General features: G+C 62.7%; 1 protein-coding gene across 2 annotated transcripts; it reads left to right on the top strand.

Moving 5' to 3' along the window:
* Positions 1 to 1,939: 1,939 nt before the first annotated feature.
* Positions 1,940 to 13,034, top strand: MTCH1 (mitochondrial carrier 1; the record flags this gene model as incomplete). 2 transcript variants are annotated; one of them, XM_080710598.1, is made up of 12 exons in its annotated part: positions 1,940 to 2,206; positions 4,598 to 4,682; positions 5,506 to 5,612; positions 5,963 to 6,040; positions 6,674 to 6,731; positions 7,135 to 7,186; positions 8,047 to 8,106; positions 10,122 to 10,266; positions 11,214 to 11,261; positions 11,352 to 11,419; positions 11,493 to 11,568; positions 12,904 to 13,034. In XM_080710598.1, the coding sequence occupies 12 exons, from the start codon at positions 1,940 to 1,942 to the stop codon at positions 12,973 to 12,975; spliced, it is 1,116 nt and encodes a 371-aa protein (XP_080566724.1). In that variant the 3' UTR covers positions 12,976 to 13,034. The 2 variants fall into 2 exon arrangements, with proteins under 2 accessions (XP_080566724.1, XP_080566725.1); XM_080710599.1 differs by lacking the exon at positions 1,940 to 2,206 and having other exon boundaries at positions 4,613 to 4,682; positions 10,122 to 10,215.
* Positions 13,035 to 13,458: the final 424 nt, after the last annotated feature.

Raw genomic sequence — 13,458 nt, 5'->3', positions numbered from 1 at the left:
GCATGGTTTTGGCTATATTCTTGCAATTCTCAAGGTCTACAAGAGCCTTATTTTTTTTATAGTTTTCTGCTACTTGTTATCCTGCTGCTGGGGACATATGGGTGTTCCTAAAGTTTCAATTCCTTAAGTAATGTGACCTTAATAAATAACTTTGAACAGGTGTGTGTGTGTGTGTGTGTGTGTGTGTGTGTGTGTGTGTGTAGTGCCAGGAATTGAACCCAGAGGCATTCTACCTTTGAGATATATCCCCACCCTTTTTATTTCCAAACAGGGTCTTACTAACTTACTGAGGTTGTCCTTGAATCCGCGATCCCCCTGTCTCAGCCTCCCAAGTACTGGGGGTACAGGCGTGCCTTTGGAGTTTTTACTGGGGATCTTTTTCTTGGTCTCCTGAGCTTTGGGTTGTAGAAATACAGTGTAATACAATACTGTTGTTCCTTCTGCTTGGGACCCAGGGGCCTAAGGCACCTATTTTTACTGTATTTCCTTTGGGAAATAGTTTCACCACTTTTAAACAATTTATCCAAGCCGGGCGTGGTGGCGCACGCTTGTAATCCCGCCCTTGGGAGGCGGAGACAGGAGGATCGTGCAGGTTCGAAGCCAACCGTGCCTGCTGGCTTAAGAGACCCTGTTTCCAAATAAAATAGAAAAATAGGTCTGGGAGTGTATCCCGGAGGTAGAAGGGCTTCCAGGAACCCCAGGACCACCAAAACCAAAACAATTTATTCAACATATACTATATGTATATTTGTTGCTGTGGAAGAGACAAAATAATGCAAGATGATATACAAAAGAGCCCCCACGCCAGCCCGCGGCCTGAAAGGGCCAAATAAAGTGGGTGTGGTGGCTCGGGCAGGCTGGCACCCCGCACCTTGGGGTGCTGGGTTCGAGGACAGCCTCTGCAAGCAGTGAGACTCCTCAACCTAGCAAGATCCTGTTTCAAAAAAAAAAAAAAAAAAATAGTAGCCGGGCGTGGTGGGCACGCCTGTAAGCCCAGCACTCGGAGGCTGAGCCGGGAGGAGCGCCAGCCTAGCTACTCAGCGAGGCCCAGTTTCAAAATAAAGAATAAAAACATAGGGCTGGAGGTGTCGCTCCGAGGTAGAATGGCCCTGGGCTCCATCCCCAGTACGTCAAAAAATAAATAAGTGAGATAAAAAGAAATAAATAAAATAGGTAGTGTGGAGGTAGAATGCCCCTGGGTTCAATTCCCAGTACCGAGGGCGAAAAAAAGGAAGGAAGAAAGGGAGGAAGAAAGGGAGGGAGGGCGGGAGGGCAGAAGGAGGCTTCGGGGCATCGGCCTGGGCCGAGCCTGGGCGGAGGCGGCCACGGCCAGGGAGGACGGGCCCGGGGAGAACGGGCCCGGGAGGACGGGCCGGGGAGGACGGGCCCGGGGAGGACGGGCCCGGGGGGACGGGCCGGGGGGGACGGGCCCGGGGGGGACGGGCCGGGGGGGACGGGCCCGGGGGGACGGGCCGGGGAGGACGGGCGGGGAGGACGGGCCGGGGAGGACGGGCCCGGGGGGGACGGGCGGGGAGGACGGGCCCGGGGGGGACGGGCCCGGGGGGGACGGGGCCGGGGGGGACGGGGCCGGGGGGGACGGGCCCGGGGGGGGACGGGCGGGGAGGACGGGCCCGGGGGGGACGGGGCCGGGGGGGACGGGGCCGGGAGGGACGGGGCCGGGGGGGACGGGGCCGGGGGGAACGGGGCCGGGGGGGACGGGCCCGGGGAGGACGGGCGGGGAGGACGGGCCCGGGAGGACGGGCACGCTTGGCTCGCTCCCTTTCGCCCGAGCCCGGCGCGCTCCCGCCATCCCCGCCCAGCCCGCCCGCGAGGCCCCGCCCCGGCTGCCGTCACGTGACGGGCGGGCCTATCGCGGGCGGGGGCGGGGCCGCCGCGGCCTGGCCGGACCCGGAAGTGGCGCGGGCTGGCGGCGCCGGGCATGGCGGGAGCCGGAGCGGGAGCGGGCGCGCGGGGCGGCGCGGCGGCGGGCGTGGAGGCGCGGGCCCGGGACCCGCCGGCCGCCGCGCGCGCGCACCCGCGCCACCCCCGGCCCGCGGCGCCGCCCTCGGCGCGCAGGATGGACGGCGCGCCCGGCGGGCTGGGCGCGGGCGACGGCTCGCCGACCACCGAGGCGCTGTTCGTGGCGCTGGGCGCGGGCGTGACGGCGCTCAGCCACCCGCTGCTCTACGTGAAGCTGCTCATCCAGGTGCCGCGGCCGGCGGGGCGGGGGGGCCGGCGGGGAGGGGGGGGCCGGCGGGGAGGGGGGGGCCGGCGGGGCGGGGGGGCCGGGGGGGCCGGGGGGGCGCGGGGAGGGCGCCGGGAGGGGCCGGGGTGACGCAGCGGCGGGCGCGGGGACGAGGGGCGCGGGGCGGCGTGCGCGGAGCCCGGTGGGCGTGCCGCGGCCTGGACCCCGAGCTAGGATCTTCCGTGCCCCAGGGTGGGGGGGGCGTTGAGACGGACCCTCGGACCCTCGGAGGCGGGAGACGTCAGGCCGGCCCGCCCCAGGGTGCCTTCGAGTGGGGAGGCGGGAAGGGCCGCAGGGCGAGGAGACCCTGCTCAAAACAAAGAGTACGGCCCCGCAGGGTGGTGCACGCCTGCACCCACTGTTGGGAGGCCGAGGCAGGATGGGCACAGCTTCCAGGCCAGCCTCACGACCCAGCGAGACTCACCAACCCAGCCAAGACCCGTTTCCAAACAAAAAGGGCTGGGAGTGTAGCTCGGATGCAAGAACGCCCTGGGGTTCAGTCCCTAGTACCACAAACACGAGTAAATAAATAATTAGTTAATTAGGAGATAGAATTAAAGAGAAGCTGAGCATAGTGGCCCATGCCTGTGATCCCAGTACTTGGGAGGCCCAGACGGAAGTGCAGGTTTGAGGTTAGCCTCAGCACCTTCACCAGACCCCTTTTCAAAATAAACAGAATAGGGCTGGAGGTGTGTCAGGTACAAACCCCTGGATTCAATGAAAAAGAAACCTGGGGTGCAGGGAAGGGGTGTGTGGTGGCAGTGTCTGTTTCCCAAGCCCAAGACACTTGAAAGGGGACAAGACTCCCTGCGACGCCGGGGCCTGTAGGACATCCTGGTGAGTAGTGTAGTGAGTGAGCCGGCCGCCGAGGCCTGGGGAGGGGCCGGCCAGCCCTGGGCTGCTGCCTCTTCCCTTTCCCTGGGCCCTTCCCCTCTTTGGAATTTGTGCTTGTTTATTTTAAAGACAGCCCCCATCCTGAGCAAGGCTGTGATCCCAGCGCTTGGGAGGCTGAGACCGAAGGAGCCAGGTTTGAAGCCAGCCGCAGCCACGTAGCCAGGCTCTCAGCAACTTAGCCAGGCCCTGTCTCAAAGTAAAAAATAAAACTAAGCCAGGCGTGGTGGCGCACGCTTGTAATCCCCGCGCTTGGGAGGCTGAGACAGGAGGATCGCACGGGTTCGAAGCCAGCCTCAGCTACTGAGTGAGGCTCTCAGCAACTTAGTGAGACCCTGTTTCCAAATAAAATATAAAATGGGTCTGGGGAGCCTGGCGTGGTGGCTCACGTTTGTAATCCCTGCGCTAGGGAGGCTGAGACAGGAGGATCACACAGGTTCGAAGCCAGCCTCAGATACTGAGTGAGGCTCTCTGCAACTTAGTGAGACCCTGTTTCCAAATAAAGTATAAAATGGGTCTGGGAGTATAGCCTGGAGGTAGAAAGCCTCTGGGTTCCACCCCCAGTACCACGAAAAAAAGAATAGTTTATAAAATGGGTCTGGGAGTATAGCTCGGAGGTAGAAAGCCCCTGGGTTCCACCCCAGTAACCTCCTCCCTACAAATAAAATAAAAAATAGAGCTGGGGTGTGACTTGGAGTAGAATGCCCCTGGGTTCAATCCCCAGCACCACAATAAACAAACAAACAAACAAACAAACAAATAAATAAATAAATAGGCTGCTGGGGCAGCTCAGAGGTAAAATGTCCCTGGATTCAATTCCCAATACCACCAAAAAAAGTAAAGACAATCCCCAAATGAGAGGAGGATGTTACATTTATAACCTGTGATTACCCCGGAGTCACATTGCAGAGGGCGGACTGAACCTTCAGAAGCACTTGCTTAAGGCAGAAGGGAAAGGAGACTGGTCAGGGAGGTGCTGGGCACACCAGCAGTTCCTGGGCAGCGCCTCCCACTCCCCGCTGGGCGCCGGGCCCCTCCGAGCCTTGCCTCCTGCCCGGCAGCAGAGTGGGTGCGGGCGGCTCCCCCTGCCTCCTTAAGGTCCGCAGAAACCGGGCCTGGTCACGGGAGGCCGTGCCGAGCAGGTACCGGGGGGTCGGCTTGGTGGGGGGAGGCTGGGTGCGCAGCTGCTGCCTTGGGAGTTAGGTCGGAAAGAAGTTTTTCTCTGGAGGTGAAAATTAATGGGTTTATTAAACGTGGGTGTTTCTGCGCTGGGACTGCCCTTGTTGGCTTGAGATGCTGGGAATCCATGGACCTTGGGTTACGGTCTGGGGGTATCTGGGGCACGGCTGGAGCGTGACGAGGTTCTGGGGTGTCTGCGTGGGGAGTCAGGCGCGGCAGTGGAGTTTGTGGGCAGTTAGTGGGGGCACTCAGCGAGACTGCTTGTCTCTGTTCGTTCTGAAGGTGGGGCACGAGCCAATGCCCCCCACCCTGGGGACCAACGTGCTGGGGAGGAAGGTCCTGTACCTGCCGAGCTTCTTCACCTACGGTGAGTGCGGAAGGAGGCGGGCTTCCCATGGGGCCCGGCACCCCGAGGGCCAGGTGAGCACGGTCTGGTCCAGCTGCCCTGTCAGCAGGGACAGACAGGTGCCACCCCTGGGAGTAGGTGGGCGCAGCTTCTCCTGCTGCTGCTACCCCGGCAGTAGACCTTGGCAGCCTCCCAGGCTCCTTCCCTGCCACCCGGTCATCCCCCCCCCCGCTGCCACCACACCTGGGGTCTTGACCTCCCTCCTAGTCCCCTAGAAACAGCCGAGATGGAGATCGGGCCGCCCACCCCGCTCACATACAGGCCCCTTCAGTGCAGGGGCTGCGGCTTACGGACACTAGCTGCCCCTGAGTCCGAGTCCAGATGGCGTCTGTCGCCTTGTGTCTTGGGACAAAGAGAAACGTGTGCCCCCCCCTCCCCTCGAACGGCAGAGCCTCCTGCCTGCAAGTCTGTGAAACACCAGGAAGCCAGCTCCCGCTCCAGGCGGCCCGTGGCAGGGAGAGGCTAGCTAGCTAGGGGCTGCCGCCAGCCTCCGGTGCAGGGCGGCGCCCGGCCCAGCTTGTCCTGGCCCTTCCTGGTCTGTCTTCTTGCAGCCCTTCTACCTGGCTTCCTTGCTCAGGTGCCTGTGGGAACTCTTCCTTTTTCTCCCTTTCCTGAGAAAAACATTTTATAAATAACAGAAATTGGCTTAAAGAAAAAAAAAGGAAGCCTCTAAGCATGCTCACCCGAAGCATGCTGTGAAGGTCTCGCCAGCCATGGCCGGCTCGGAGGGGCTACTGCAGCCTGGGCTGGGGCTGGGGCCTGACGCCGCCGCCTCTGCCCTCAGCCAAGCACATCGTGCAAGTGGATGGGAAGATCGGGCTGTTCCGGGGCCTGAGCCCCCGCCTGATGTCCAACATGCTCTCCACCGTGACCCGGGGCAGTATGAAGAAGGTGAGCCCGTGCCTGGGGTCCCCCGCTCCTCGCTGCCAGCGGGTCCCACTCCCCGCATCTGGACCGGCACCGGGGCGGGCTGCCCTTGGCCTCGTTCTTAGGGCCCCACAGCCCTCTGTGGTGGTGGTCTCTACCCTGGGCTCCAGGCGTGGTGGGCACGCTTGTAATCCCAGCATTTGGGAGGCTGAGACTGGAGGATGGCGGTTCGCAGACAGCCCCAGCTACTTAGGCCCTTTGCAACTCAGTGAGACCCGGTTTCAAAATAAAGAAAAAATAGGGCTGGGGGTGTCGCTCGGAGGTCGAAGCCCCAGGGCCCACCTGAGCTTTGCTTTGTCTCTGCGCTGTGTCAGGCCTTCCCTCCAGATGAGATGGAGCAGGTTTCCAACAAGGACGACATGAAGACTTCTCTGAAGAAGGTGGTGAAGGAGGTGGGTGTGGGGCGCAGCGGGGACCGGGTGTTCTTCCTGGAAGAAACCATTAGGGCCGGGCGGTGGCACACGCCTGTCGCCCCAGTACTTGGGAGGGTCGCAGGTTCGAGGCCAGCCTCAGCAACTTAGCGAGACCCTATTTCAAAGTGAAAAATCAAATTGGTCTGGGGCCAGGCGTGGTGGTGCACGCTTGTAATCCCAGCATTTGGGAGGCAGAGACTGGAGGATTTCAGCTTGCCGTCAGCCTCGGCTACTTAGCAAGGGCCTTTGCAACTCAGCGAGACCATTCCAAAAAATAAAAAGATAAGCCGGGCGTGGTGGCGCACGCTTGTAATCCCAGCTTTTGGGAGACTGGGACCGGAGGATCGCCGTTCACGGACGGCCTCAGCTACTTAGTGAGGCCTTTGCAACTTAGTGAGACCTGGTTTCAAAATAATAAAAAATAGGGCTGGGGTTGTAGCTCGTAGGTCAAATGCCCCTGGGTTCCACCCCCAGACCCGCAAAAAAATAAAAAGACAAAAATAGGGCTGGGGGTGTAGAATGCCCATGGGTTTCATCCCCAGTACCGCAAAAAAAAAAAAAAAAAAAAAAAATCCGGGCTGGGCACACAGTTCAGAGGCTGCTCTCTTGCAGACATCCTACGAGATGATGATGCAGTGTGTGTCTCGCATGCTGGCCCATCCCCTGCACGGTGAGCTGGCCCGGGGCTGCGGAGAGCCTTGCCCCTCCTGAGGGCGGCTGGGCGGGCGGGCTTCTCCCCTCTTCCAGGCAGAGGCCGCAGGCTGCTGTGCTGGGTGGTGAGCCACCTCTCCTGCACTGGGCTGCGTGGCGGTTGCCCCTCTGCACAGCCCCACAGCGGGGTGCTGGGCCCCCAATGGCCCCACGGTGGGGTACTGGGCCGCTCCACAGCGGGATGCTGGGCCCCCACGGCGAGGTGCTGGGCCCCTCCACGGTCCCATGGCGGGGTGATGGGCCTCCCCATGGTCCCACGGTGGGGTGCTGGACCCCTCCATGGTCCCACAGCAGGGTGCTGGCCCCCCACAGTCCCACGGCGGGTGCTGGGCTGCGGCGTCACCTGTGTGCTCTCTCCCCAGTCATCTCGATGCGCTGCATGGTCCAGTTTGTGGGACGGGAGGCCAAGTACAGGTGGGTGGTCCTGGGGCCGGGCGCTGGGCCGTGGCCTTAGCTCGTGGTTGCTCTTGCCGGGCCGCGCAGCAGGCGCTGCAGTGCAGTGGGGGTTCAGTTAGGACAGAGCAGGGCCCCTGCATGTGCTGGCCATGCCCTGGTGACTCCCCAGCCGCCTGTCAGACAGCTTTCCTTCCTCATCCTCTGAGAGGCCGCCCACACTCTGGACGGGGGCTGGCCCACTCTGCTGCGCCCCAGGTCCTCCCACGCTGTGCTTTCTCGCCACGTGGTACCCCTGCCTGAGGCGCCCTGGGTCACCGTCCACTCGGGTCCCCCCCTCCCGCAGGGTCACCGTCCACTCGGGCTCTCCCCGCCCGGTCACTGGTTTCTGAGCTGCTGTTGGCCTCGTCTCGGATTCTCTAATGAAAACAGCCTGTCCTCCCTGGCTGGGTTATGAGGTTGTCAAATGACCCAGAGAGAAGAGTGGCCAGGCCAAGCCTGGCAGGGGAGGGAGTGGGTCTGGTACCCACCAGGGCTCTGCTCTCTGCCAGCCCGGCTTTGCCAAGGCCCATGCCAGTCCTAGGCCGAGGGCCCGTCTCTGCCCTGGGAGGTGGCTCTGCTCGCCCCTCCTGCTGTCTGGCCGGGAGGGAGTGGGCAGAGATGAGCCCCAGGGCCAGCAGGGAAAGGCCGACCCAGGAAGCACAGGAGGGGCGGGGACTCCACCCCACGGGTCACGGGTTCCCCAGCCCTCCCCTGCTGCCCATCCCCTTGCCCAGATGCCGGCCCCCTTGGTCTCCCGGAGCGCTCCCCGTCCGGGTGGGCAGGCTGGCCGAGCAGGGCACCGGGACCTGCTGACTCGTCTCCCGTCTGCCCCCTCACAGCGGCGTGCTGAGCTCCATCGGGAAGATTTTCAAAGAGGAGGGGCTGCTGGGATTCTTCGTGTACGTGAGTTCACACGCCACGGAACCAGCCGCCGCGTGGCTCTATGACAGCCACAGGCCTCGGCTGCCGCTCCGCATACCTCACAGCCGGGCTCGGGGCGGCAGGGCCACGGCTCACCTAGAAACGGAACTGGGCCAGGGCTAGCTCAGTGGTAGAGTGTGCACCAAAGCCGGGTTCCGTCTCCAGCGCTGCAGAGCAGGGAGGGGCTGTTCATCCCTGCGTGGGGAGGCAGCTGGCTGTCGCGCCGGGACCCCTCTGTTCCCCCAGGCCGCGGCGGCATGGAGCTGGCGGGCCGGGGTACCGCGTGGCTCTGCTGCTCTGCCAGGAAGGACCGCAGGCCTGTGCCCTGGGCTGAGGCTGCTCCAGCCAGGGTCTAACATTGACCACTTGAGATTGGCCCTCAGAAGTGCATTTTGCTGGCTCTCGAGGGGTCAGGGGACCGGGCTGCAGGGCCTGTTTTGTATAGGGCCTCTGCTGGCTGGGCCTGCCCGGCAGGCACGAGGCCCCCGGGGGCCTCAGGCCCCTTGCACTTTATTTTTTAAATTTTGTTATCTTTTTGGTGGTACTGAGGTTCCTGGAAGCCCTTCTACCTCTAGGCTACACTCCCAGACCTATTTTTACATTTTTATTTGGAAACGGGGTCTCTTAAGCCAGTGTGGCTGGCTTGGAACCTGCACAATCCTCCTGTCTCTGCCTCCCAAGCGCGGGGATTACAAGCGTGCCCACCACGCCGGCCCCCTTGCACTTTATTGTGCAGTTCACCTGTAGAGTTCACACTGGAAAGACCGCAGGGAGAGCAAGCTGCGTGGGCGCAGTGGCACACACCAACCCTGCCACGCAGGCCGCGGCGGGAGGCGGCAAGCCCGGGCCAGCCTGGAGACTCAGCAAGGTCCCATCTCGAAGCAAAACCATAATCAAAAGGGCTGGGTGTGTGGTTTAGTGGTAGAGTACCCTTGGGTTCAAACCCAGCCCCCCCACAATACAACCACACGGCAAACCCAGGAGCCAGGCTCCCAGGCGCGCCCTTTGGGCTTTTTAAGGTCCAGCCGCAGTCTGCTCTGACGTGTGCAGTGAACACCGGGCTCCGTGTTGCCAAGACTTGCCCCGCGCTGCTCCAGTGTGACGTGGGGTCTTATTTTTTATCCTGTTTAACCAAGAGATAACTGAGCGGGGGTGCGTGTCACGCGTGCATGCACACGTGTCATACGTATGTGGCTTTGGACGGGGGCGACTTGCTTCCGGGGTGCATTGGCCGTGTGGGGAGGCGCTTCATCTTTGGGGCTGGCACTCGAGGCCTGCGGCCGGGGCGGAGTACACCCTGCGCGAAGGGGCACCAGCTCCGCGCGTCGATGGTGCTGCGGCCAGAGTCCAAGCCTGCCAGTCGCACTCGGGTGTACGGGCCTGACAGTGAGCCGGTGTTTGCCCGTGCACCGGTGCCTGGCTTGAGCCGTAGTCTGTCACGACCTCTGGCCATTTTTTTCCATTTTGTGTACTAGGGATTGAACCCAGGGGCCTTCTACCTCCAAGCTGCACCCCAGCCCTGTTCTATTTTTACCTTGAAACAAGGTCTCACTGGTTTGATGAGAGTCTCACTACTTTCTGAGGCTGTGCTCAAACGTGCGGTCCTCCTGTCTCAGCCTCCTAAACATTGGGGTCACAAGGCCTGCCACCACGCCCGGCTCCAAGCGTGTTTAGAGAGCACAGTGGCACCCGGTCTCGCGGTGCTGTGTGAGAGCCTCGCTGGCCTCCTAGCACCATCTGGAGGCCAGTGGCCTCCACATTACCAGGTGGCCCCTGGACTCAGTTCTAGGGCAGAGGAGTGTAGGCAGAGAGGCCGGGAGAAGCCACCAACATGAGCTGTCTGACACCCTGGACGGGCCTGTGCCGTGGGAGCGCAGCTTGGGCCAGCCTGCCTGGCCTGTGGCACCGCGGCCTGCCACGCGGGCCCTGGGGTCCCACCTGCCCTGGCCCGCGCCGCCCGCCGCTCACCCTCACCCGTCACCTTGTCTTCTAGCGGCTTAGTCCCTCACCTCCTGGGCGATGTGGTTTTCTTGTGGGGCTGTAACCTGCTGGCCCACTTCATCAATGCCTACCTGGTGGACGACAGCGTGAGTGACCCCCCAGGGGGGCTGGGGGGCGACCAGAGTCCAGGTTCCCAGGTTGGTTGGACCGAGCACTTGGGCTTCTTGCTGGGCTGCCCCTGGCGCCCGGGCGTGGGGCGAAGGGGCGAGGCCCCAGTTGTCCCTGGGCAGACGCCACAGATGGCCCGAGGTGGCCGGCCCTGCCGCCCCCGCCCACCCTGGGCCTTCCAACATGTGCCTGGGTGGCAGAACCTTTGGTCCTGACTGGCAGGGTGCGAGGCGGGTGCAGTGTCCCGGTCACAGACAGGAGCTCGGGACCCAGAGATTCTGTGGGAGCGAGCTGGACCGCCTTCCCGAGTCCTCGGGTGGGCAGGCAGGGCAGGTGCCACCAGGCCTGCTGTCCTACCAGCTTGGTGGACACAGCTGGGGCATGTTGAAAAGATGTCGTGGCCCCTGGTGGGCTGGGCCTCCTAGTGCCTAGACGGGCGCAGTGGGATGGTCGTGCCCAGGAGGACAGTGAAGGGCCTGGGGGCCAGTCTGCCAGAATCACCAGGTCCGGGAGGGATCGGGGTCGGGGCTGGGGTGTCTGGCACGTCTGTGGCCCCGGCTGAGACTGCTCATGGGAAGACAGGCTGCCCTGACTTGGAGGCCATCTTGACCAGCCTTGCAGTGTTGGGCGACGGGGCGGAAGCTCCAGAGACGCCCCCACCGCAGGCAGGGATGCCAGCCCGCAGCTCTGCCTCCTGGGCGTGTGGCCGGGGATTGGCCTGGGGAGCCCCAACTGGTGGCCCCGCTGCGGCTGGGACGCACAGCCGACGGGAGTGTGTGGGGGGCCAGGCGGAAGGCCTTCCCAGCCAGAATTGAATTTCAGGGTGGGGCTGGAGTCTGTCTCCATTAGGTAGCCGAGCCCTGGTCAGAGGCCGGGCTGGCAGACAAGGCAGCCCCTGGTGCAAAGTAGGAGGTTGGGTGGGGCTGCCATGAGCGTCCCTGGGCGCCCGCACGAACCGCGCTTCCTCTGTCTCCAGTTCAGCCAGGCCCTGGCCATCCGGAGCTACACCAAGTTTGTGATGGGGGTGAGTCCAGCCGGCTGCCGGGGTGGGGGCCGGGGCGCCCGGCGTGGGGCCGGGAGGGTGGCCCCACGCTCAGGCCGCTCTGGGTTTCAGATCGCTGTGAGCATGCTGACCTACCCCTTCCTGCTGGTGGGCGACCTCATGGCTGTCAACAACTGCGGGTAGGTGCTGCCCGGCGAGGCCGGCCCCGGGCTCCCGGGCTCCCGGCCTCACGCCCTCCACGCCCTCCCGCAGGCTGCAGGCCGGGCTGCCCCCGTACTCCCCGGTGTTCAAGTCCTGGATCCACTGCTGGAAGCACCTGAGTGTTCAGGTGAGCCAGCCCTGGAGACCCGGCCACGGCCTCGTGGTGGTGGGTGGGTGGAGAGCATGGGCCTCACCTTCTGAATTGGGGTGCGTTTGTTTTTGCAGTACTGGGGATGGAACCCAGGGGCGTTCGACCTCTGATCTACACCCCCAGCCCTATTTTTTATTCTTTATTTTGAAACAGGGTCTCACTGCAGTACGAGGGGCCTCACTAAGCTGCTGAGGCTGTCCGCGAACCATAATCCTACTGTCTCAGCCTCCCGAATGCTGGGATTACAAGCCTGTGCCACCACGCCCGGCCTGTTTTTTATTTTGACATAGTCTCACAGCCAGGCGTAGTGGCGCACGCTTGTAATCCCAGCACTTGGGAGGCTGAGACAGGAGAATCACATAGGTTCAAAGCCAGGCTCTGCTACTTAGTGAGGCTCTCAGCAACTTAGTGAGACCCTGTTTCCAAATAAAATATAAAATAGGTCTGGGAGTGTAGCCTGGATAGAAAGCCCCTGGCTCCACCCCAGTGCCGCACACACAGAGTTGGACGTAGTCTCACTGAGTAGCTGGAGTTGGGTGGAAACTCGAGATCTTCCATCTCAGCCTCCCAAGTGCAGGGGTTATAAGCGTGTACCGCCATACCTGGGTAAGCTCGGCTTTTTAAAAATTACATAGCAAGCTGGGTGCTGGTGGCACATGCCTAGAATCTAGTGCTTAGGAGGCTGAGCCAGCGGGAGCAGCTTCGAGGCAAATGCTGAGGCTGTCCTTAACCTAGCAAGACTGTTTCAAAGTAAAAATAAAACAGGGCTGGGGTGTGGCTTAGAGGTAGAATTCCCTTGGGTTCATTCCCCAGTACCACACACACACAAAATAAGGATCATAGGTTTGAGGCCTTCAGCAACTTAGGAGAGCTTGTTTTAAGATAAAATAGGACTAGGGTACAGCTCAGAGGTCGAGTGCCCGGGTCCAGTCCCCAGTGACAAGAAACAAGACAAAGCAGCAGAGTCAAAAACGCACACGTGACACGGGGACATCAAGCAGGCCAGCCTCGCTTCCTTCTGAGTCCGACTCAGGACGAGGAGAAGGGCTGGCCCCGGCGGGCGGCTCGGCTGTGAGCTGGCCTCAGGCGCTCGGGTTAAGGACGGAGGCGCCCGGCCGGGCTCCTGAGCCATCTGGACGCCGTGTTGGAGGCCCCCATCCCCTCCCGCGGGGAGCCAGCACACAGGCCGGCCCTGGGTTGGAGAGAGCGGGCGGGGCGGTCCATCCCCCGTGGGCTCGGCAGCCGGCCCCAGCGGGGTCCTCGGGCGCCCGGGCACGGGCAGCCGGCCTCAGCCCGCTGCTGTCTCCCCAGGGCCAGCTCTTCCGTGGCTCCAGCCTGCTGTTCCGCCGTGTGTCCTCGGGCGCCTGCTTTGCTACGGAGTAACCGGGCACCTTTCCACGCGCCTGCAGGCCCTCCTGACCCAGCGACGCCCACACTGCTCCAGCCCAGCGGGGCCTCAGCTTCGTGTCCAGTGTCTCCAGCGTGGGGCGGGCGGGCGGTCACCTGCTGGACCCGGGGGCTGGGGTGGCCCCGGCCTCCCGGGAGGGCCGAGGGAGGCTGTGGACAGGGAAGTTTTGAGGGTCAATCCCACCCGCCCCGCCGGCACCTGCCCTCCCACCGCCAGCTGGGAGCCGCTCCCCTGCTTGTACATAGGCGCTGCGGGGCAGGGCCTGGTCCCGCCTCCGTTTCCTCAACACTACGACAGGGCAGACCTGGGTGGAATCCTGTGCTCTCACAGACACCGGGTCCACCAGGGACGTGGGAGTGCGCAGAAGGCGGGCGCCCCTGCTGCAAAAGCTCATTGTCACGCCCCCGTCCCCCTCAAATAAATGTACTGGTGGTGATTTGGAATTCTGTGGGAGTCTT

Source organism: Muscardinus avellanarius (assembly GCF_963383645.1).
Source record: "Muscardinus avellanarius genome assembly, chromosome: 14".
In the NCBI taxonomy this organism is placed as follows: domain Eukaryota; kingdom Metazoa; phylum Chordata; class Mammalia; order Rodentia; family Gliridae; genus Muscardinus; species Muscardinus avellanarius.
Note: the sequence above shows the minus strand (reverse complement) of the source record. Positions and strands in the feature narration are given on the sequence as shown.